This window comes from Lytechinus pictus, chromosome 5, assembly GCF_037042905.1.
Source record: "Lytechinus pictus isolate F3 Inbred chromosome 5, Lp3.0, whole genome shotgun sequence".
In the NCBI taxonomy this organism is placed as follows: Eukaryota; Metazoa; Echinodermata; class Echinoidea; order Temnopleuroida; family Toxopneustidae; genus Lytechinus; species Lytechinus pictus.
In genome coordinates, this window is record NC_087249.1 from 6,974,186 (window position 1) to 6,999,475 (window position 25,290).

The 25,290-nt window shown below is 36.3% G+C and overlaps 3 protein-coding genes across 3 annotated transcripts; 1 reads left to right on the forward strand and 2 right to left on the reverse strand.

Annotated features, from left to right (window-relative positions):
- On the reverse strand, positions 1–7,477 carry LOC129262494 (EEF1A lysine methyltransferase 4-like). Its single transcript, XM_054900617.2, has 4 exons — positions 6,751–7,477; positions 5,682–5,838; positions 4,975–5,101; positions 1–4,122 (listed from the first exon to the last, which is right to left on the reverse strand). Exons 1-4 carry the CDS (start codon positions 6,953–6,955, stop codon positions 3,820–3,822), a joined length of 792 nt encoding a protein of 263 aa, XP_054756592.2. The 5' UTR covers positions 6,956–7,477; the 3' UTR covers positions 1–3,819.
- A 220-nt stretch (positions 7,478–7,697) lies between these two features.
- On the forward strand, positions 7,698–18,229 carry LOC129262492 (endonuclease 8-like 1). Its single transcript, XM_054900616.2, has 6 exons — positions 7,698–8,357; positions 8,988–9,107; positions 11,036–11,193; positions 12,192–12,347; positions 12,817–12,896; positions 14,080–18,229. The coding sequence occupies exons 1-6, from the start codon at positions 7,813–7,815 to the stop codon at positions 14,470–14,472; spliced, it is 1,452 nt and encodes a 483-aa protein (XP_054756591.2). The 5' UTR covers positions 7,698–7,812; the 3' UTR covers positions 14,473–18,229.
- On the reverse strand, positions 16,343–24,980 carry LOC129262491 (scavenger receptor cysteine-rich type 1 protein M130-like). The gene is made up of 4 exons (XM_054900615.2): positions 24,786–24,980; positions 23,257–23,571; positions 21,593–21,910; positions 16,343–21,198 (listed from the first exon to the last, which is right to left on the reverse strand). Exons 1-4 carry the CDS (start codon positions 24,856–24,858, stop codon positions 20,396–20,398), a joined length of 1,509 nt encoding a protein of 502 aa, XP_054756590.2. The 5' UTR covers positions 24,859–24,980; the 3' UTR covers positions 16,343–20,395.
- Positions 24,981–25,290: the final 310 nt, after the last annotated feature.

The following is a 25,290-nucleotide window of genomic DNA, read 5'->3' on the forward strand; positions in this document are numbered from 1 at the left end:
TTTAGTATACCCTGAAATAGTGAATAAAATGATTTATTACTTGCTTATTTTATATTAACACAATTCAAAAATTTTACACTTTAATAAATTATGCCATGTCTAGTTTGAAGACTAATCTCCAAATCCTGTGTCTGGGCATGTTTCATAAAACTTGTTATAATAACCTATTTGCAATAACAGTTACAAGCTACTGAGATCCTTCGATCTGATTGGCTAATAGTTTACTTGTTATAGAAACTGGGCATTTGTTATTGAACCAAGTCTTTGTGAAACAGGACCCAGGTGAGAAGCCAAATTACGAATGAATTTCTGTGGTCCAAAAAGATTTGACTTACAGGCAAAGATACCTGTATTAAAGTAAAATGATGTCATAGTCATATCAATACATTGATGTATTACAATATCCAGTAGGCCTATATATAATAGAAAAGAATGAATACTTCCATACAGCCAAAGTTTACAATTTTCAGCAGTATATTCCTGATTTATAGAGCACCAAATAGGAAAATTATTACATCAATTGTAAAAAAAAAAATTAATACTTCCATATTGCCACTGAATAACAATTACTGATTAATGGCATATCCTATGTCAAATGCCTTTGGGAATTTCAACAAGGTGTCAATTTTTAGGCATGCTATTTTTCAAAATAAAAAAATACAAAAGACCCGTTTCATCATACTCATTCACAAATCAAACCTGCAAATCTGTTCATTTTTCAGCTATAAACTTGGAAGTTAGGAAGAAGCCATTGCTATGTAATCAATGTCCTTTTTGAACACTTCAAAATCTGGCAAAGCGATTTGAAATTTTGTTGTTCATGATCTGCTATTAAAGGTACGGTATTTTGGATAATAAAAGCGACCTGTACTATCATATAACACCTGCTGAGGTATCCACAAAACACTATGTTAAAGGGGAATACATCCTTGGTCATAAAATGTTGTACGAGAGAGGAGAAAAATAAGTCAACAGAATGGTGAAAGTTTGAAAGAAAATGGTATGGGTATTGTGATTACCAATTTTTACAACTCTTAAATATTCATAACTTTCTTATCGTTATGGTAGTCCAATATTGTTCAATTTTCACATTTTGCCTGATTTTTTAGTTTTCCTCTAAAAGCGTTTTTTTTTCATTTGGGTTGAATTTCCCTTTAATTCCATTGCCTTTTACATGTACAACAATATAATTTTAAATTTGTTGAAGTTGAAGCTATTTCAGAAGTCCTAATAAATTCTTCTTATATTTATAAAACCATTTGTATTAAGCTCAAGTTTTCCTAGTAATAACTGGAAGGAATTCAGTCGGGTAAGTTCATCCTTATCTGTCCTCGACAAGTTCTCCTGTTGCATTATCTGGTATACAAATAAAGAATGTGTACGAGTGCAATGGACGGAATATTTCACGAGGTGAATGAATCATTTCATCTTTCACAGAATGAATTATTCTGTCCATTGCACAAATGAAAAAAAAATCATTATTTGTTTTATTCATCATCTAAAATTAGATCCTTGTCATTTGACATTTATGAATGCAGCGCATGCAGCAGAGTGAGACTGGTCTGTTGATTGCCGGATAAATACAGAGTTACACACCCAGCAAACGCAAGTGTTTTTAACAAAATCATATGAATCCAGATTTGCACAATGAATAGAGTCAAAATTGCACTGACCATGACGTCTGTGTAATATGGGCTAACTATGAAACAACCACTCAAATTGCAAGGATCTAGATCCCATTGACATATATTGCAAAATATTGTAGCAACAAGTGATATGACACAAATAATGCACATTTATGAGTGTGTTGTGACGATGCAGCACGTCTGAGGGTATTTGCAACATGTAACTCGCCTCGTGCTTTTGATTTGAGATGCCTGCATTGTCCATAAAATCATAAATTTTAAAATGTGCATTATTTTTTTTTTTAAACAGGTACTAGAAAGGTTGTTCAAATTTTTGAGGATCGCATCTGCTTTTAATTATGACTTCACAGGCGTATCTACAGTAGTATGTGTGCCTATATAAGTGCATCTAAATCCTTGATAACATTTCTGATGGCGTCTCAGTTTTTATGCACTATGGGTAAAATGATGCACCCAAAGTGCACAGTGCTGCACAAATAATGTACGATTGAGAGGTTGCGTAGAATAAAGCAAGGACATGTGACTTGCTACACATTCACTGTCTACTGGCTGTATCCTTGAATCATTATACAGTGCGTCCCACAAAAAACGAAACCGAGATTTATCAATGATCTATCATAACTTAATAACAAATCCAATAGACAAATGACCTACCATTGTAAAGCTTAGAATCTCCTCTTTCATCTGAAATTACTTAGATTATTTCTCATTCACGCATGAGTGAGCTAAAACAATTTGAAGATGGGATACCAAAAAGCCATTTGGCGGGCTGTATCTGAATTTCAAACAGAAAATCACATGCCTAAAAAGTTCAATATCTGCTCTTTAATTTGATACCTCAATTATAGAAAATGGTCAAGAAATAACAAAGTTCTGGTTATTTGAAATAAGGCTTGAATTTCAATAATTTCATAAAATGAAGAGGTTTTACAAGCTAGCGTTCAAATTCGCTCGACACTACGTTTTGTTGACGATCAGCCATACATTAAGTCTTTTGTTAACCATGCGATAGCTTCTGTGGGAAACCGGTGAAAACACGTTTATTTAATTAAATTATGGAAATACAAGCATTGTTTCGAGGGAACATAACTTTTTTACTTCTTGACCATTTTTGTGATTAAGGTATCAAATAAAAGAGCAGATATTAAACTTTTTAGGCATGTGATTTTCTGTTTGAAATTCAGATACCCCCCGCCAAATGAGTTTTTGGTATCCTTTCTTCAAATTGTTTTTGCTCACTCATGCCTGAATGAGGAATACTCTAAGCAATATCAGATGAAAGAGGAGATTCTAAGCTTTATATTGGTAGGTCATTTGTCTACTGTATTTGTGATTAAGCTATGATAAATCATCGCTTGATCTCGGTTTCATTTTTTCTGGGACGCACTGTATAATACGCATTAGATTAGATATCTGTAACCACAATAAAACTTGTTAATTTATATTGCCTTTTACACCATGGAAGTTCAAATTTGTTGAAGTTGAAGTTACTTCAGAGGGCAAACAAATTCTTAATGCTAACCCAACTGTATTAAACTCCTCTGTCACAACTCGAAGGCATTCAATGAAAGGTGAGCTTATTCTTCTCCTCCTCAACAGATTTTAGAATATTGTACATGTACATTCTTCTGTAGAATAGGATCAAACAATTGCAACAAGTGATAATTATAGCACATTAATTAAATATCGACTTAATTCTATCGTGGAAGCATCGTGGTGTAGTGGTTCTGACTCTCGCCTTGCAATAATCAGAGGGTCGTGTGTTCAAATCCCACTATGGCCTATAGCGTCCTTTGGCAAGACGTCAATCCACACTTTGCCACTCTTCACCCAGGTGTTAAATGGGTACCCGGTAGGATGCGAAAGCCTATAGATGTAGTATGCTTGGAAGTCGAGTCTTGGAACTCTTGTTGGAATGCTCCCCATGGAGTGGAGAAGATACGAACATTGTGTGCGGGCATGCCAGGATCCTATGACTGGGATAATAATATATATGTTAAGCGCTTAGAGAGACGTCGTTCTGATGTATTAAGCGCTATATAAAAGCTGATTATTATTATTAATTTAATGTATCCACAATTCACCATATTATGTTCATATTGCTTTTTCCACCAATGTTAGTTCAAATTTCGTTAAGTTAATAAAGCTGTTCCATTAGGCTCCAATTCTCCTGTCATGACTGGAAAGCATTCAGAAAGGTAAGCTCATTCTCTTCCTCCCCAACATGTTTTACTATTGTAGCTTCTTCTGCGTAGGACTGCATCTTCAACATCGTCTTCTTTTCAAGTTCCTTATCTTTGGCACTCATTTCTTTACCTTTCTCCATGGCAAAGAAGAAGAAGTGGAACTGTTCCCCAAGTATCACCAACTCAATGTCCCATTTGAAGACGCTCCTTGCAAGGAGAGGGCGTCTGAAATGCGGCTGTGCGAAGGTAAGCGAGAGGAAGCGTCCAGCTGGCTTCAAAACCCTGCTCACCTAGATAATTGTGTGAAATAAAAAGTAATATCTCACATCAATAAAAAAGTACCGACACAGAATGAAGAAAAATGTAAACATATATGTCAGGAATATTATCAGTCTAAATAAGTAGTCTAATTACTGTTGGTAAAAAGATTCTTGCAGTTTTTCAAAATATACATCCCTACTGTGCTGCACTTGATTTAAGAGATTTTAATGTTGGTGGGATCCACTTCCAGAACTTTAGATCCAAACCACTGAACGTTATCAAGAGACAATGAAGCTGTCGACGTAGCAGGTGTCACAAAAGATAAATTGTGCACAATATATCTATATAGACAGCATGTTGAAAATTGTTATTTTTCCTGTATTAGGCTATGGTCGACAACTTCTGACATAGGTATTAATGACAAACTTGCTTAAAATCAAAGTCAAGAATGAGGATATCTAACAGATGACAGATTCAGAGCAAATGAAAAGTGAGCAAACAACTAATGACAGGTCATATCATATAGATATTTTTTTTCTTAATTCATTAAAATTTGTATCCAATTTCATTCATAAAAATTCATGAATTACAGCTATCTTTAATAATTCATTCTGATTTGACCTAATATGACCTTTGAACTTCTACTGCAATGTGACATATGACCCTTAAACAATAATGTAGGACATTGCTGTAGGGCATCAACATGAAAAAACAAACAAATAAACAGATATGATTACTAACAGGGAGTTTGGTTAAACAAATTTAGTAGCTGAGTAGAGTATCTGTCCCATGTGACCTTTTGACAAACTAACAAGACCAATGATTGACCTCAAGATATCATTTTTTTTCTTAAGAAATTGTTATCTTGAAACTGCAATTACCTGTGTGAGTGACTGATTCATGACATCAAAGCCCTCTTCTGAAATATTCCAAGGATCCTTCTCATTAGCAACAAGAGCATCTAAGGTTCCCTTTTCCAACACAACATCGAAACTACAATCTGGAAATCTAGATATATAAAGAAAACAAAATGGAAATGTAATGTGTCATATTGTACCTCCCTACATGTAGGCAGGATAGTATGAATAGGCATTTATCTAATCAATACCCTGTAATCTCTAGCTGGTTTAAGAATTTGACCATCCCACCCCCCCCCACCAATAAAGTGAATTCACAGTCGGGGTCAGAAGTGGTGGGAATGTCAGTTAGCCATAATTAGCATGTCTGCAGTATAGACAGTCTGTCATGTCAGAATATCCCTTAAACACTAAAACAAAAACAAAATAAAGTAAAAACAAAACAACACTATTAGGAATGGATTGAGATTGTACCAGATTTCAGCTTTAGAGCTATATGATATTTAAGTTATCTGATCTACAGACACATTTATATTCAAAGCTATTTTTGAATTTTCATCCTATAACTGAATAAGTTCTGTTTTTAGACACCATACTGACAGTGCTTCACGACCAATCGAAATCAAGGAAAGTTGTAAGATCTGACAATTTGTCTGATGGGGAAATGACATTGTTGATCAAATGCCCCCCCCCTTAAAATACCCTTTTATATGCCATCTGTGTCAACATACTTTAAATCTTTGATATCCATCACCATCCACTCCATGGTTGGACAATGTTCATGTTTCTCTTTCATCTTCTCAATGCATACCGATGAGAAATCTACGTTGACGATGTTGTGATATCCATCCTCGTACATCTCCAGACTGAGCGTGCTAGTACCACAGCCTAAAAACAAATTAGCAAGAGAGAGATAGAGAAGAAAAAAATAATGGAATGTACGCTAATGTCAATGACCAATCATCATGCATTATTCATTTCTACTGCGCATCACTGACCAAAATCATGAGAATAGCTTGACCAACTGATATTTCAAAATTCAGACACAAAAAAATAATTTGCTACAATATTTTTTATCCCTGAGGCTGATTAGACTGATTTGAAAACAACTGCAATTGAACATAATTTCTGAAAATTTAAAACAAAGGGTTCAATATATAGCAGATACATATTTTACAATGGAGCCCTCATCAAAAAGATTAAAAACCACCAAACACCAAAATAGACACCGCCGTTACTTGCAAATTACATTTCTTTCCAGGCTAAATAAAAACAATAAAGAGGCATAAAATGGGCTTACATTAGATTAGTGATACTCTTGTGTGAATTAGGACTCCAGCCCACTAATGTGAGGTTCCTATATCTCCATCCCAACAATACTAAAATAATCGCTAGAGGGTATTCATTTGTCTCGCAATCTACTATGGTCAACAAGGAAATAATTTTCGTCACTTGATAAAGAGTTGCAGCGGCACTCGAAAGCTTGTGAACTTGTAAGCTAGTGAACACTTCGCGAGAGTGATCACGAATTTCCTAGAAAGCTAGTGAACACTTTTTGCAAGAGTGATCACGAATTTCCTTGTTGACCATAGTAGATTGCGAGACAAATGAATACCCTCTAGCGATTATTTCAGTCCGCAATAATGAACCTATTTAGTAATACTAAAATAGTAATACTTCAGACAAGCAAAACACAGAATATTTCATTAAAAAAAAAAATTAAAAAATTGAACACAGACAGAAAATTTCGGTTAAGCATGAATCTAGTTGAGTCTTCTCCCAAGAGTTTCCTAAGTTTACCTAGCATGAGTATTCTTTCGTGTTTATCCACATATTTTTCCACAAGATGACTAAATTGTTGATACTCCAACAACCAGTCGAATGACTCCTCCCCTTGAAATCTTTCATTCCAGTAGCTTTCAGTTGTGAAATCTGGTCGTTTTGGCCTCATTTTCCTTGTCTCTGTGGTAGCAGTAGCCATCGTGAAGTGGCAATAAACACACATGAAATAGCATAGAGAAAGATTTCTTCCAAAAGTGTGGCTGTGCGATCAAAATTACTTCTCACTCAATGAAACTGGAACTTGGAAGGGATCGGGGAGTTCAGTATTACCCCTTTTTACTTTTAGTTTCCAACGAACGGTCGGCGAACGGTACTCCAGTCCAGATTCAGCACCACCAAGGCACCTGCTATGCTATAGTATAGCTCTTTCAAGTTTCAATCCCAATACAAATTGTATTGTATTACAGTACAATACTCAATAGACCAAAAATATTAAAGTTCCAGTCTCTGTACTCTGTATCTAGTGTAGGCCTACATTATATTGGCTATTTCGCCGAACTAGTAAAGGGTCAGGATGAATCCTCGGAATATTGGAAACGACGGTTATTACTGTCTACTCTTTCAATGAATTCACTCTGGCATATCAGCAGAAATTGAGCTCCATCCATATCCAGTCAGTTAACAATACACGCGAAGATCCCCACACAATTACAATCATGCACACGGCCGGTCACGGAATCTTTGCACTTCAGGGTTTATGGAAAGCGAGGGATACTGTCGATATTTTATATCAAAATTCTGATTAGTCACCCTCAAATGCATTTTGTCTTTTAAATAAAACCGTTTCGGAAGATTTATAATGAATTGAAATAAATTTCGAAATTTTTCAGTGAAAGCTTTATGAAAACATTCTGCTACCAACTCTTCATCTTTTTTTCTTTTTTTTTAATCTTTAAATTTACAAAACCACTTGTGGCTTTCAATAAACAAGCATTACACAACAAAAACAACTGCACGAGACTGAGCTTCGAAGGTCGTCTTAAAATTCTGTATAGTGGCCATTATTTAAAAAAATCCATCATGCCAGAAGGTCCTGAGCTACATTTGGCCAGTAGATTCGTAAATCAATCCTGCATTGGGCGCATTTTCAGTGGGAAAATTGATAAGAACCCGGTGCACAAGTGCAGCGACATTGAATTCGACGCGACAGAGTACACCATCGCCGCGGCTTCCCGGGGGAAGGAGATGCAGCTTACGCTAACAAAGCTCGACCGTGTCAACATTGGAAAATCGGAAAGTAGCGATGGCGGTGGCGACAAGAAAAAGAAAACGCCAAGAGGAAGGAAGAAGACCATAGCCCAGGATCAGGACGAGACAGATGATAAGAAGAAATTAAAGATTCCCGAGACACTAAAAATCCTATTCCGATTTGGGATGTCTGGAAACTTCCAATTTACCACACTGGACGATATCCACAAGCACGCCCATTTGAAATTCTACACGAATGATAAACCTCTAATGGTCTTGAGTTATGTTGATATTCGCAGATTTGGACGTTGGGAGGTTGGTGCGGATTGGTCTAAAAATCGTGGTCCTGATCCAATGTTTGAGTACCAAGCATTCAGGTAAGTTACCATCATTAGGTGTTATAATCATGTTTTAAAGATTAATAATAATATAAAGATGATTTATCTCAGTCTGAAGACTCAGAAGTAACCTTGTTATTTTGTATGGCTTCAAATTAAATTGTAAATCTTGTTTTTGTTTATTGTATCCATGGTACCTAAACTTTGAATAATAATTTTCAAAAATTAAATCTATGACTATGGTCAGGAAAAATTAAATATTATAGGACTTCTTTGAGAAATGGAAATTGGCCCTAATTTAGAGATTTTGATATCTGTATATTACCATTCTTAGTGTGTTTGAAAATACAAATGATAAATAATGTAAATGATGTAAAATTGTCAATTTCAAATTTTCATATGGAAGTATATTCCATGAAATTGTGTTCATTTGTTTTTGGTGATTTTTAATGTTTGAATTTTAGTCTGCTCTAATCTTATCAATCAACCAATTTTGGATTTGACGGTAATCATTTTCTTCACAGTTTTGTTCAAATCTAACTGCACTGTAGTAGCTGTACACATGTAAATTATGAATTAGATGTTCTTTTAAGCTCTGTGTAGTGTACTATACATGTACTGTATGTCTTAGAATTTCAATGTCTCCAATCCGTAATTAATTCACCCTAGGTCTAAAGTGGTGGAGAACATCAACAAAGCAGCTTTTGATCAGCCAATCTGTGAAACTATGCTAAATCAGAAATTCTTCAATGGAATTGGCAACTATCTAAGAGCAGAAATTCTCTACAGGTTTGTTTGTGAATCTTTTCAATAAAACTAAAAGCAGGGTGCTACATAACTTTATAGAAGCACTTGCCCAGTCGGGCAAGTAAATTTTTAAATAGTTGGAATATACTTGCCCAAAAATATATTTCACTTGCCCTAAAAAATCCTTGAAAAAAAAGTTTTACCTCTTCAAAAGAAAGTTTTGCGGTTTTATGATAACCATTGACATTTTTATCTCTTTTGACATGAACTGATCTACCATGTTATTGAATTTCTTTTTCCAAAGTGATTTTATCTTGCCTGCCATGACCAAAATTAGGGTCAATATCATATCGACCCTAATTTGGGTCATTCTACTGTGAGAATTTTGCTTTCTACTGTGTGAATTTTGCTTGCCCAATTCGGGCAAGTAGTTTTGGTCTTTACTTCAAAACACTTGCCCGACTCTAACTTTTACTTGCCCCGGGCAAGTGCTTATGTAGCACCTTGCTAAAAGAGAAGGTTTTGATTTTGAATCTAGTTTTTAATTAATTAATTTTTATTGCAATTTTGATTAAATTATTTATTTTTATTTTTAAACTATGTATGAATGCAGTATTTTTTGTATTGATTGATTATTTAATGTAAATTGTTAATTTTTTTTCTGGGGGGGGGGGGGGTTGTCAATCGCCCCTAGCCTGCTTCCCCTACCCTCTTATGTCTGGCATGATTGGCAGTTCAACATCTTCAGTGAATGTATATTTAACCATGCTCATGGCAGAAACTTGATACCAATATTGACAGCATGGTAACATGGTAATGAGGACACATGGGGAAATGGTAGATAATCATTCCTTAAAATACAGCTTACAAAATGTATATAACGGCTGGTTTTGTAAGTCTAGTGTTGTTTATGCTGAAAGAGCACACACAGACTATCTAAAATTAGAAGTACACTTTAGACCTTAAAGGGATCGTTTAACTTTGTGAGCAGCTGATTTAAAAATTTCTCAAACTGAGTTGAAATGTGCGTATGAGTGCCTGTATTTGTCCTCAAAACCCCTGAAACAGACCACAATATAGGATGAAAAACTCTAATTTAGATACAAGTAGCAGTTTATTAGCCTGATTTTGAGAACCGTCTAGTAGACGGGTTCAGCTTATGACCAGTTTTCTCCAATTCAAAAAGTCCGTTGGCTATTTTGACTGCCTTCTGTTGTGTGTATCTCCTATACTATACACACGCTATTAGCTGCACTGTACATTCAGTGTATACCTTGTACACATTAGGTCATGCTGTGTTCATCTAGAATTAATGTGTTGTGGTGCACAGATTCCCTGTATACACACTGTCATTGAAACCAACTCCCAATTATTTTCAAACTTTGGTTTACATCTCCAAGGTTTTAAAATTGATCCTGTAAATATATTACTTTGAAACTTTTGGGATGGTATTTTTACACTATAAGCCTAATGTTTAGCCCATTTTCAGGAACCAAAATGAGAATTTTTTAAATCAGAACAAAGTGAAACGATCACTTTAAGTAAGTGTCCTTACAGTCATTATTCTTGATTAAATTTTAGGCTCAATGAATGCTGATAATTATAATTTAGTGATTCAGTCGTTAAGATTACATAAATAGCATTGCCTAATTGAAACGTAATATTTCAAGTTTTTACATACTACAATCGAAAATTGTACCTTTTGTCATAATGATATCACCCTGATCCTAAAAAGTGGCCAACTCATTGGTATTTTATAATATCATTTAAACATGATATATAAACTAGCTGATATTGTAAATAAAGAAAATTCCATACCGGTAACTAAGAAAGTTATCATTTGAGCTTGCTTGTATTCTGTTTTTGTCTAAAAGAAAGGTGAATGATATTAAACTATCATTGCATGATGGTATTGTATCTGTAAAGAAATTAAAATGAATATAAGGGATCTATGTTTCGTTATGTATCAGGTTGCGTATCCCTCCGTTTGAGAAAGCAAGAACTGTGCTGGAAGGACTGAGTGCTGAACCACCTGATGTGAAACCAATGAAGGGCGGAGCAAAGAAAGGAGAGCAACCAGATTTACTCCATCTGTGTCACACAGTGCCTCTTGAGGTTATTGCTATAGGTGAGCCCTTCTATAGTACCGTATATGCCTACTCTGTATGGTTTATTTTTAGAAACGTTAGGAAAACATCCTGGGGAACATTAGGCGTTATAACTTATAGTCAGAAGAATAAGCCAGTTTGTAGTTCCTCTCTGTGCATGATCAGAAGATTCTGCGCATGATCAGAGGAGTGTCATTTGTACTAAATTGACATGGTTTGAAATTTAATGAGATAAACACCAACTTTGATGTCTTGATTATTAATATATTCTTTTGAATTGTGTTTTTCATTTACATCCACAAAAAGCAACAATGCGTCCACGGACGACTGGTATCTCACAGTTTGCAAAGTACATTGTACAACGTGCTATAATATGCATTCAAAGTAGAAATGCAACAAATACCTTCATAGATTGTTGAATGGTGTGCTATTCTAGTCACCTGGCCTATTCAATTTCTTGATCCTGCTATGTAAGCCATGCTTACAAAATATCTTGCTTTGAAATATGCCTATCACAATGAAAGAAATGAAGGGTCATTTGACCAAAATTGTCCATGAAGTAACTACGAAATGGTCTATTGTCCTCCGTGAATGAAAGCTTTCCTCAGAGCTCAAATTCCTCACACAAGATGATCTTTGTCTAATGAGTTGTCCTGGTACAGTACATCTTTGTGTATGTACTACTCTGTCCTGTCCATCGTTATTATGATAAGACATCAGTCCTGAGAAAATGACTCAAAATTGTTAGTTCCTTAATGCAGAAATGCAGAGAGGATAAGACAACACCCTACTGATTTCTATCTCTTCCATCTTTTTGATAAATTTTTAATATTTTGCTAAAAGAAAGTACTTAAATACAAATATTGGAGAAATGCTGTCCTGAGCAGACTTCCATGTGACTGAAAATGAATTTAAAATCTTGTTTGAGATAGGATAAGGGAATGGAGAGCTTTTTTTAATATGTTTCTTTTTGTTGTCATTTCTTATTTTGGTTCAAATCGCTATTTCATTCTTGAAGGTGCTGGTGGATACACGGCCGATGGTAAAGCATCCGACTACTCTGATTTCATGAAATGGCTTCAGTGTTACTATCAGGATGGGATGAAGAACATGGTAGATCATAATGCTAGGACCATCTGGTTTTCAGGACCACCAGGACCAATGACACCTAAAGGTACCTATTTAATTCTTATTTTCATATGGTAAGACTCCTTGTCTATTTTCGCTCAGTTTTTCTCCATTTTAAATTCTTGTTTTCTCCTTCCACTTTAGACATTTTAATACCAAGGTTATTGCAGCTGTGTAATATGAACATGATCTAGTACAATTTGTATACCTCAAAAATGCTGGTATTTGTACAAAATAAATATTTTGAAAGATGAAACTGTGTAGGACACAGTGAAGTTTATGAGTAATCTATTTTATTTTGATTCAAAGATTTCATGATCTGTGATATTTCAATGGTTTGTGTCATGAATACTTTAAAAATTTCCATTAAGTAGAAATGATTTAGTCAATGTAAATTTTGTGTATAATATTATCATGATCCAGTACAATTTGTGTACCTCCATTTTTATACCTCTACAAATCACAAGTTTTTAGCACTTACCGGTTGTCGTCTATGTCCCTTTTACCATTTGTAGATGAAAAATCTCGGAACATCAGAAGTCCAAAGAAACGTCCAAAGGCTACTGACACTGACAATGTACAAACTAAAGTGAAGGTAGGTACCTGAACTAAAAGTCGCGTCCATGTTTTTGACTTGTTTGGTTTCATTGCAGTTTACCTAATCCCCAAATTGTTCTTTACAGATATTGAATAATTTAAAGAGAAATATTCTCTCAGTGGGACCGTCACCAAAGCTCTTGTTATTAAAAGTGCTTTTATAGAACGTGGATCAAAATTATTTTGCAGTGAAGATGCTGTATATGCACAAATCATCAGTTATCTGAATTTGCCAATGGATGTTGGTACCAACTACCTTTCACAGAAACTGAAAAAGTGAATGAATATAAAACCAGGCACTCATGGGCGCGTCGTGGTCTAGTGGTCCCGACTCTCGCCTTTCAAACAGAGGGTCATGGGTTCGAATCTTAGCCATGGCGTGTTTTCCAAGAAATTTATCCACATTGAGCTGCACTCGACCCAGGTGAGGTGAATGGGTACTGGGCAGAATTAATTACTTGAATGCACTGAGCGTTGAAAGGCAGCTCGAGCTAAAGCTGTGGTAAAAATAATGTGGTAGAAATGCGCCTTGGAATAGATTATTTCTACATAGATGGCGCTCTGTTAATGCCTATTATTATTATTATTAAAACTGAAGTTGAAAGGACACATAGTGATAAGTGAGTGAGCAAAGGTCATTGTATGTGCAATGAGATTATTAATGATCATAATGTAGGACCTGCCACACTCTACTGGTTTGCATCTTTAATCATTTAATTATGAATTTTAAGTTGTCGAGCAAAGTTGAAAATATAATCAATGCATGTTCTTATTATTTGTTTCGCCTGAATAATGTTCAGCCGATACCCAGTTGTGACCTTTTATGTTAGTCTGTTACAAAAGTTGAAGAGTTTTTACAAACTTAGCTGTCATTGTGCATAAATTATTTTGACATTTGTTACAAATGATCTTTGGGGTAATAGCACATGTGTGTTCATGAGTATGATGGGCTCAAAGGTCATCTAGGGGTCAAAAGACCATATTGCATATAGATCATGAAATCAGGCGAGACTCGTGGTTTTGAACGACCTTGTAATGAATAACAAACACCATGCTCAGTGGAATTATTATTATGAAATGTAGCCTTTTCCCTTTTGAAACTGCTCTTTAAACTGTTTCTACCACTTCTGTTGGTTATAGATATTGTCAATACAATTTTTCTTTTTCCCCTATTTATTCAGTCAAAAAGGAAAGAAGGGTCTGACATTGATGTCCCCCAAAAGAGCAGTAAGAGACCATCAAAGCGCAAATCGACCGCTACCTCTGCAACGGAAGCTGTACCCAAAGCCCCACGACCATCACAGAAGAGGAGAAATTCAAGTAAAGAGGCAAGCGGTGAGAAAAGCGAGGAGAGTCAGAAAGAAAAAAGTAAGAAGGGGAAAGGAACTTCAAAAAGTGTGCAATCTGGAAAAGAGTTGAAGAAGAAAGCTAGTGTGAAGGGCCGCAAGAAAGGTAAAATACACGCACAAGTTAGAGAGGATGAAAAGACAGAGATCGTCGAACAGAATGGAGATACAAGCAAGAGAGGAAAAGGTCCGCAGAGAATAAGTAGGAGATCAGCAAAGCAGAAATGATTTGTTCTGCCTAAAGGAAACATATTCACATTCTTCAGTACTGAGTCAAGTTTATTGGAGATATTGGACGTCATTTAATAAATCAAGATCATTATGCAACGATGGCGGTTATTTCCAAACGGGTAAAGTAGATGCCTATAGAGGGCACATTGATGGTCTATGCTTTCTTCCACATTCGTATTATTTTTGTATTAGCCAAGTCAAGGATCACATTCAAATTTCGTTGAATTTACAATATGGTGCGTCACCGCATCAGTTGCCGCGATCAGGCCAAATTTCTAACTTTGGGGTCGACATCGCACGCAGGTGCAGGCAGCGCACAGTGCTAGTGCTTCAAAAATGAAAACCATATGGCAAGAATTCGCCAAAAACGGTCTAAATTTCGCAAAGAAATATGCAGGCAAATTTCTCTCCTACATCCTGGACCCTAGTAAACAGCATATCCGCCTGAGCCGCGTCGGCCAATGCAGAATAATCGCATGCATGCATTTACTTTTGTACTATCAGCACGCTCAACAGATGTCTACTTTTTCCCATGAGCATTGCAAATTTTGGCCTGTCCGCTGCAACTGATAGATGGCGCATCATATTGTGAATCCACCAAATTAAAAGTTACATGGGAGTAACTATGGTCCTGGTGATGACAGTTTGAATACAAATTTCTTAAATACAATCATTTTTTTTTTGGCAAGTCTACCTGACAATCGTGTTCAAATCTTTTAACCTTTTTCCACTTGGCAAATATTTCTGTTCACCAAACCAAGCACTTAGATCACATGTATTCTAAATAAAAATTATATGTGCATGGAAACATTTGGTAAGAACTATAGATATGGGCCTCATGGTGGCAGTAATGAATTTAAACATTACATTTGTTTTTTAATGCAATGCTATCATAAATCTCGTAAAGGCAGTGTTATTATCATTAATCAGTATAATGCTAATCCCTCAAATTACACCGAGCAGGGTGCTATATAAGCACTTGCCCGATTGCCCGGGGCAAGTAAAAGTTAGAGTCGGGCAAGTGTTTTGAAGTAAAGACCAAAACTACTTGCCCGAATTGGGCAAGCAAAATTCTCACAGTAAAATGACAAAAATTAGGGTTGATAACCCAATCTTTGGTCATGGCAGGCAAGATAAAATTACTTTGGAAAAAGAAATGCAATAACAAGGTAGATCAGTTCATGTCAAAAGAGAAAAAAGGTCAATCGTTTATAAAACCGCAATACATGTCCTTTCTTTTCAAGAGGTAAAACTTTCAGGATTTTTTCGGGCAAGTGAAATAGATTTTCAGGCAAGTATATTATAACTATTTTGAAATTAACTTTCCTGACTGGGCAAGTGCTTCTAAAAAGTTATGGAGCACCCTGCACCAAGTTAGATGTAATGATGGTCATCTGCACGTGTACTCATATAATACTTTCACCTTGACATAAACTCAGTTTTATAGACATCGATGTCTCATTCTACCCCATTTGTTTATCAAGTCTGCCAGACAATCATGTTCAAATCTTGTTACTGTTTTGGCCATAATTGGGGACATTCGGGTGAATTTATACTTGCATACTATAGGATAGAGAAGGCCTTATATTTTGCTCTTTTTTTATTAATTTTTTTATTCATACTAATTATACTAATGTTATTTCGTGTGTGATAATACAAAAAATAACCTCAGTAATAGTAGTCAGGAAAGTGTTTGAGTGTATTATGAAATAAATTGTTACCATTTTGATTTTTAACGTCAAAAGTCATGGATGGAATAGATGGAAAATTAATCATTGTGTCTACCTCAGATATTTTGCATTAAGATACATGTACTTAAGGGCTTGTAGTCATTGGCATGATACTACATGTATGTGTACATGCCTGGCAGTTGTATGTTTGTGGTTTGTTTACTGTATTAAAGATATTTTTGTACTGTAGTATACTTACATTATAGACACATTGTTATCACTAGATTGCTGGCATCTATGTTTGTCGTTTTATAGTATAAGACTCTGAATTACATGCATAGAGTAGTAGAGATGTAAAGTTTTACCAATTAGGTTAATAGTATGTTCTTAATGTTTTAATGTTGTAGCTATTAGAAAATGTCATTTGAAAAATATGTACTTCATATCTCTGATAAGTACTAGCAGGAGACTATATGTTAACTGCATGGTGTGTGATTGTATGAATACTTTTTGTTGTAAATTGCCTCTTGGTCTACACACACTTTGTCAACTTTTTCTTTGGTCTCATCCGACATACATGTAGTCTATCTTGTTCATCTACAGCCAGTTTGTTGGTACTATCAACTCTTCGATCTAATTGCCACTTAGTCCATTTGCCATTAGTCTAATTTCCAGTTGGGCTACATATTTTGCCAAGCATCCACCTGGGGTTCGTTTCATGAAACTTGTTATGGACTAAAAACAACGTTGCAGTAATAGTTAAATGCTACTGAAATCCTTGAATCTGATTGGCTGAAAGTAAATTTGTTATAGAAACTGAGCATTTGTTGTTATAACAAGCCTTTATGAAACGGGACCCTGGCCTAACACCACTTAGCCTATGCGAGTATAAACTGCTTATTATCCACATTTTCACTTTTCAAAGTGTAAAGATTATCTGAGCATTGGACTGAAAGGCGGAGCATACTCGGGGCTGAAAATAATTATATCCAGATGAATAGAGTAAAATTCATAATACTAGAAACCTGATGAATTCAAATCTAATAATATATCTGTAAAGCGCTTAGAGACATAGTTCCGCTGTGTTAAGCGCTGTATACATGTAAATGCGGAATATTATTACTAATTTTCAGTTACATCTTTTCCAATGTCCACAATCGGAGGTGCGCTGCCCCCCCCCCTGGCCCTATTCTGCAGGCACAGACCCTTGCTTTTTACAATTCACTTAGTGCATGGTGCAGAGTCTGACGTAGTAAGACTAGGTTCACAATTTACTGTGAATGTTACCTGAAACAGACGAGAGAGTTCAGAGTCTAGTCTTAACTCTAGACATGGTTTTGGTGTCAAAAATAAGACTGCTTGCAGACAACCCTATCCCTTCTTAATTTTTTTTTCTAGGAAATGTGCCATTACATTTATTTGCTATTCTGGAGCAAGTTGCTGAAATGTGTATTTTAACTTCAGTTTCCTTTACATAAGGATACAAATAGAATACTAGTATTAAAGGCAAAAGAGAAAGCAACATCAAGATACATGAGGAACTGTAGTTCTTCTTCCATTAGATACTTGTAAAAAAGAAGAAAAAAAAGAAATACAAATAATACATGACCATACGAGCCATAATAAGCTGCACATATAGATTTATATTTGCCAAGTCTTACATTTTGTTTGTCTATATTTCAGCCTGTTTTGTCCTCATAAGTATGACCATTATGTATACTTTCCCACAAGTGCTAGCATCATATGGCATTTTACTTCGCTACAGTTGCGATGATCTAACATTTAAGTTGCTTACTTAAAAAAATCATGCGCCATTTTCTCATTTTACGGTTATACATTTAGATTTACGTATCAAATCTACAGTATTTTATGATATCTTTTAATGAGATATTGTGTACAGACTTCTGTTTTGTACTATTTTTTACATTTGATGAAAATAAATGAATTCTATACAACAAAATGAAATATTTCATAATGAATCTTATGTGCACCCTAAATAAAAGAGTTCTGGAGCCTCTAACATCAAAATATACAATCAATTTTAAAGTTATTATAAATATAGCAACATGATCTAAATATTACAATCAATTGTAATACTGATTGTATTTCTTCGTGTAACAGGGCTCTGAATAGTATACAAGGTTGAATTAAAGTATATCAACTTAGACTAGTTCAATATATTTGCATGCAGCAAACTACACTGAGGTTTGCATAGGAAGTTACAAAGAAGTCAAATTTTTTGTTTGTCTAAAGTAGCAGTGCAGAAGGGCTCTGTTTTGTCCCTTCCATTGCCAGTTTGCAGAATTATATCATTTTGTTCACTGGATTTGAGCTGTCTATGTACAAAGTTTATTGAGAATAAGTTTCAGGTCATTCAAATGAAGGAAGTCAACAATTTTCATAATATAATGACAATTGCCAACTCTGTGTGTTTCATGTTTGAAGATCGACAATCCATGCAATCATTTGATATTTTTATTTTTTAAGTTCACCCTCAAGATACAAATATTGTAACAATAAAAGAAAAAATTGTAAAAAATATTGGTAAGGGAATATTTATCAAAGATTTTTTTTTCAAGTTATTAAAACTTAATTTTGTTTTAGTCATAACAATTTCTTCTGTTTTTGTGACATCATATATGACAAGCTGATACGGCATCGCAAATCAAAATTTAACTTCTAATAACTTTCCAAATCTTTGATGGATTTTCTTCAAACCTTCACCAATATTTTTTTTCTGGTATTTTTACAACAATCTTTATGTAGGGCGAACTTCCCCTTAAGCCATGGTTTAAATAACCAGTGGGATTTTCACAAAGAGTTAGGTATGACTCGGTCATGCTCAAATGCTGATGCACACATGGTATGTAATGTGCAATCTTCATACTCAATAAAGCAGCTCTTAGCATGATTTGACCAATGCGGTGATGCCTTTTTACCGTAACTCTAAGACTTAAGTCACACTTACATCTTTGGGAAATACCCCCTAGACTACCAGTGGTCAACTCTTTTCCTAAGCTAAAATTATTCTGATGATTCAGCAAAAGCCTTACATTGGTAGGTCATTTGTCTATTGTATTTGTGAATAAGTTATGATAAATCGTCGCTTAATCTCGGTTTTGTTTTTTCTGGGACGCGCTGTATATAATAGAGTTGTAGCACACTGCAGTTCGGTTGAATTTTTGGCAAAATACATTTGAAATATTCCATTTGAAAACTTAATGTCTGAACACCATAATTCTACAATATGTTTCTCAGTCTTCTAACAATTAATGAGATGTTTTTTTCAAATGGCTGATACCATTCACAACTTATAAAAATATACTCTTTATACTCTTATATTTTCTTTATTTCATATAAATAAAAATGTGACTCAGTATATGGTTGTGATATAAAATTCTCTATATAAAATCTAATTTCATTAGGTATTTCAATGATATAATTCATTTACATAGGGATGTCAGCAAATTGTTCTTCATATTGGCATACATGTTTTGTTCATCTTATGTTGACTATAACAGTCTTTCAACAAGGCCTGATAATTCACAGGTATTGGGTGGACGTTTGTAAGCCTGGTATACCACAAAAGTGGATACTTCTCTTGATCTAAATCTGACATATCCTTGTTTTTGGCACTTAAGCATGGCTGTCATCACGTGCTTTGTCTATGTCATTTACTGTTACTCAGGACAGTAGTATGCCCATGATTCTAGTCATCGTGAATGAATGTGGCAAATTAAGACCAATCCGACACAATGAAAGATGTCAGCATTCTGTCCTACATGCACTCCATCATACCTCGTACCTGGGCTGGTCATGGTTCTCAGTCCAAGACCTATCCACTGAATCCTAGACCATATATCTAGGAACATCCTGGAACATCTATCACACCTCAAGACATTGGCTCTATCATGTAGGTGAGAGCATGTCAACGGATGAAGTGCTGAAGCCATGTATTACAGAATTTAACCAACCAGGTTTGAGATAAGAGGTTGCTTCACAACTGCTTTGTCAGGCAAACCACCTGGACACTGAACAAAATGATTTGCTGTGACCAAATGTCACCTCACTAGTTTGCCATAATCTGTAACTAGGAACTAGGAAGTGTATAGCCTGGTGACCATGCAACTGGCTTGGGGCCATTTAAGACATTATCCACCTACATATATAGTACATCTGTACCTTCCATTCTTTTGTTCCTAGAAGATTGAGAAACCAGTATACAACTTGACATGTTGTTCATTGATAAATCATACAAATGTACTAACACTCCATGGGGAATATGGAGGCGGTTCAATGGCTGCTGGAGAGAGTTGTCCATTGCTAGAGATTATTGAAGCTCTGTGCTGAGGAGATGATGGGGTGTGGTCGCTATTGTGATCGTCAGTTGATGTAATGGAGTGGTTGGATAAATGATCATCATACGGTGGTGGAAAGGTACCACAGACAGGAGATTGAACTGGTTGGATGGTCAACCCACTTTGTTCGGGACTCCCATTCAAAATTAATATGCCTCCTTGTGTGTTCCTTTGGTCAATGTTTTCTTCTGCAATAGGTGGTTGTTGCTCGCTGGACGGACTGTAAGGCGGGGGCGATATCATCAGGCCTGAAGACACACTACTTCTAGCATCAGTGGTGGAAGGACTGTACGGCGGTGGTGAAGTTAGATCCGAAGGGAAGAGAAAAATCTGCCGATTGTCAGAGTTCACATTCACAGAAATGTTTGTCACGTTGATTGGTGGACCATCGACATATGAAGGACGGTGGTGATCAAGGTGAACCGTCAGTGGGTATTCTGGAGGAAGGTGATGTGGCGTTAGTTCACTCTCTTCCTGGTGGGCTTGGGATGCGTTCCTTGACTCGCCTTGGAAGGCAAATGGGTTTCTTATGTTTTCAGCCATATGCCTCATCCCAGAAGGACATGCTAATTTCTTGCCACGTTTGAAGTGTATGACGATGGCAACCATCAAGATGAGTAGGACAATGCTGGCAAAGGACAGGCACCCAACCAGCACTGATGATGTCGATGATGACGATGTTGATTGACTTTCGCCTATGAAGTAAATAGGTTATGCAGGTATTAGAAACTGGATGATGAAAAACAAGTACTACAATTAAGTCATTAACTAATTCATTAATAAAACTTTTCTTTTGATTACACATCAGTGTATTAATAGGCATTCTTGGTCCCAGAAAGACATTCAATTAAATGTAAATCCACATGATTTTGAACCAATAGGAGCACGCATATAGAAACATTTACGGCTGGTCCCATGTCCCCATATCTTACAATAACTTTAGTAGAAAGTTTTTTAATAATCAAGCTTATTTTGAGGAAACCCAAACTCAGTTATTGGTCATTTTGGTTCATATCAAAATATAAAAGATCGCTCATGAAGAGTTTGAGATTTGATACTCTGCAGTAAGGATGGATTCTTGGGACTCACCGCATATGACACCAGCATCATCGGAATGGAAGCAGGAACTAGGATACCATTCACTCGAACATGATAACAGACTGGACTCGCTTCCTGAGCAACCGACGTTACCCAGGACAACTCTCTGTCTCCCTCGTCCAAAATAGGCGTTAGAAACAGCTGTCACGTGATCGCTTGGGAAGCCGACCTGATGACAGACAACCGAAGCATCATCTTCGTCCCATCTTGAATCGCAGATTGTACCCCATTGCCGATCGTGGAATATCTCTACACGGCCTTCACTGCGCGATGAACCTCCCACCAGCCGTACATCTCCATCCTTTGGAACTGCAATATTTAAAGGTTAATCAAACTTTTTTTTTAACTGGGGGGTCTGACGTAAATTTGACCCCCAAAAGGGTTTCACTACAAATTCTGAAAGTCATTTGGTCCCGAGAAATTTGACATACCATACACACACAAAAAAAGAGATTCACTATACAAAATGAAGGTTCTTTTGGTTATATTTACCGACTTTAACACACCTTCCAGAATCCCAGGGGGTGCTTCCTATGGAAAATGACACACACATTACCCCCAGGAAAATCTTGGGAGTGCTTTTTTAGCACCCCTGCCAGCCCGGCAGAGTCATGCATACGTTTGATGATAATCATAGCGTTGTATATTAGGCCTACATAATGCTTTAACAATGTTTTATTCTTTTTTAGGAAATGGTTTTCGACCAGGATAACGGCGACTTGCATTGGTGGCCAGAAATTATGAAGATTCTTGAGTAACTATGCAGCCATTAATATTGTTATAAAGAAACAAACGTTTGCTTCCATAGGGTTGGGGCTAGACACAAGTATAACCTGGTTCTACTCACACTTTTCAGAACCTTATCCTGACATTGGGCTGTTCAAGGCATATTTGAGAGAGCTTGTCAGCGTTCGATGACCAACTCAATAATTTGTAACTAATTCGCACTTCAAGAAATTGCCCGTACTTTACTCTAAATGCAAAAGAGCTAATTTGGTGCCTCCTCTCAGAGTGGGACATGATAAAGATAATACTACTACTACTACTACTACTACTAATAATAATAATAATAATGATGATAATAATTGTATACAACTATCTATCTAGAAACAATCTATTCCGAGGCGCATTGTTATTATCATTATTATTATTATTACCCCGGCCTGCTTTATCTCGAGCTGCCATTCAGCGCTCGTGCATTCAAGGAATTAATCTTGCTGGGTACCCATTCACCTATCCTGGGTCGAGTGCAGCACAGTGTGGATAAATTTCTTGCTGAAGGAAAACACGCCATGGCTAGGATTCGAATCCACGATCTTCTGTTTGAAAGGCGAGACTGAGTCAGAACCACAAGACCACGACGCGCCCACAGTGCATTATAGCTCCTGAAGTGAACAGTGTATGTATATTTTATTTATATTTTTTATTATATATATTTTTTTACATTTTCACTCCAGAAGGAGTTCTGTTCTCATACACTCTCAAAGGAAGTTAATTCCACTCCAAAATGGAGTGGTCCCTCGTCTCACTGAGAGGAGAGAGATTAGGAACCCGAATTGGCTCAGTGCATGTAGGATTTGATTTCCTTTTTTAAGCCATACATAATGCGTTTTGTATTTAGCAATTAGATTTGGATGAAATGTTAATGAGCTTACCACAGTCAACTCCAGCATCTTCAGAGTGTTTACAATTGCTCGGCCTGGACGAGCTTGGACAATGTACCAACTTTTCTTCTTGGCCGAAACACTGTACATTATCAAGTGATATATACCCAGTTCCCATGCCATAGACGGCTGAATACTGGGCGATAGCTCCACCCGGGTCATAACCGAGCTGTCGACAAACAACCATAGCATCTACATTGTCCCAGTAATCATCACAGACCGTTGTCCATCGTTCGCCATCGTAGACCTCCACTCGACCTCGAGATGATTGACCACCATTCATCAGCCTGACGTCGCCTTCTCGCTCTGGGTTAGAAAATACACATGCAATATTATCGCATTTGACAATTCACTCAAACAAAGCGATATAATTCTGCCTATTATGTTTTATCAAAATAGCTAGACTGTCGTTCTTTAGTTAATTGCTTGAATCCCCCCCCCCCCGATATCAAACATGGAAGGAATTGTTCATAACATTGTGATGATGAAGAGGAGGAGGGGGCCCTGTTGCGGCTGCTGCTGATGATGTCGATATGATGATGATGAGGATGATGATGATGGCGATATGATGATGATGATTATGATGATGATGGGGATGATGATGAATGATGATGATGATGATGATGGCGATATGATGATGATTATGATGATGGTGATGGTTATGATGGTGATGTAGATGGCGATATGATGATGATGATGAAGATAATTATGATGATTGGGATGATGATGATGGTGATGATGTGCAGTGATGATGATGATGGTGATCATAATGATACTGCTGTTGATGTTGATGATAAAGCTAAGATGACGACGGATTGTGATGATGGCGCTGATAAGATCGAGTGGCCTATAAACCCAAGATTTGTGCAGAAATGATTATGTATACCCCTTTTCCCTTTTAACGGATCTATAATTATACGTTATTTATTCACTGGAGCGCAGATTAGGGGGTAGGGGCTATAGTTTTGGGCCATGGACCCCAACATTTTTACGACTAAGAAAAAAGGGGGAAAGAAAAATAAGAAAGGAAAAAGTGTGATATAAAATACTATTCTGAAGTCAAAATCTATCAGAAAATTAGATTTGTGAATTTAAAAGGTAATTCCTTTACTAGTTCGCTTCGGTCGCTCTCAGCTTTTAGTAAGTATTTAGCCCCATGCACTCTAATCTGGCCCTATAAAAATGTGTGGCTTATTGCCCTGCTAGTCTTGTCGAGACATGGTAGATTAAACAGCAGCTATACCATGGTACTGCTAACCAGAACCACCGATTTTCTCGCCTTCCCATAATCATTTTTGCAATTTTCTTTTCGAGGACGTTTTTTCGTCGTGTTCTCGTGGTGATCAAGTGAAAATACAAAAAACATTATTTGCACATGTACATGCGCGTGAATTAAATAATACCAATACTCATATATGTTTCGGAGTATATATTCGTTTAAGATGCCGATAGAAAGGATTCCAGATTAATTAACATTAGGCCCTGTAATGAAAATGAAAAAGAACTATATATATACTCACGGGCTTGAATGAATCGAGGCCACAAAGTGAAGCAAATGGTGCACCAAAATATACTTGTACACGTATTCTCCATGTTGTTTGGGAAAACTCAGCTTTATACCACGATTATAATATATTCTTTCCAGATGAGCGATTCGGGCTTTTGTTGTGCGAGCGAGCAACCCGACTGCTCCTGGTACGACCTTTTCATTGAATAGAGATGTTTGTGTACATCTCGAGCTTCAGTTGATCTGATAGTGGATGAATCATGATCTAGTCTTCGTTACAAGTACAAGTGTATTTTCCCACTCGAGAATTGTGGATGGAAATTATAGGTAAGATTATGTGCTCAACACATGATTAATTTAGTCAAACTGATTTGGTCTATTTAGAACAGCGCTTCTCAACCGGTGGGCCGCGAAGAACTCTCAGGTGGGCCGCGAGAAGCTCCAGAGAAGAAAAAAAATAGGGGGAAAATTATGGTATATTTAAAGGACAAGTCCACTCCAACCATTAGTTGATTTGA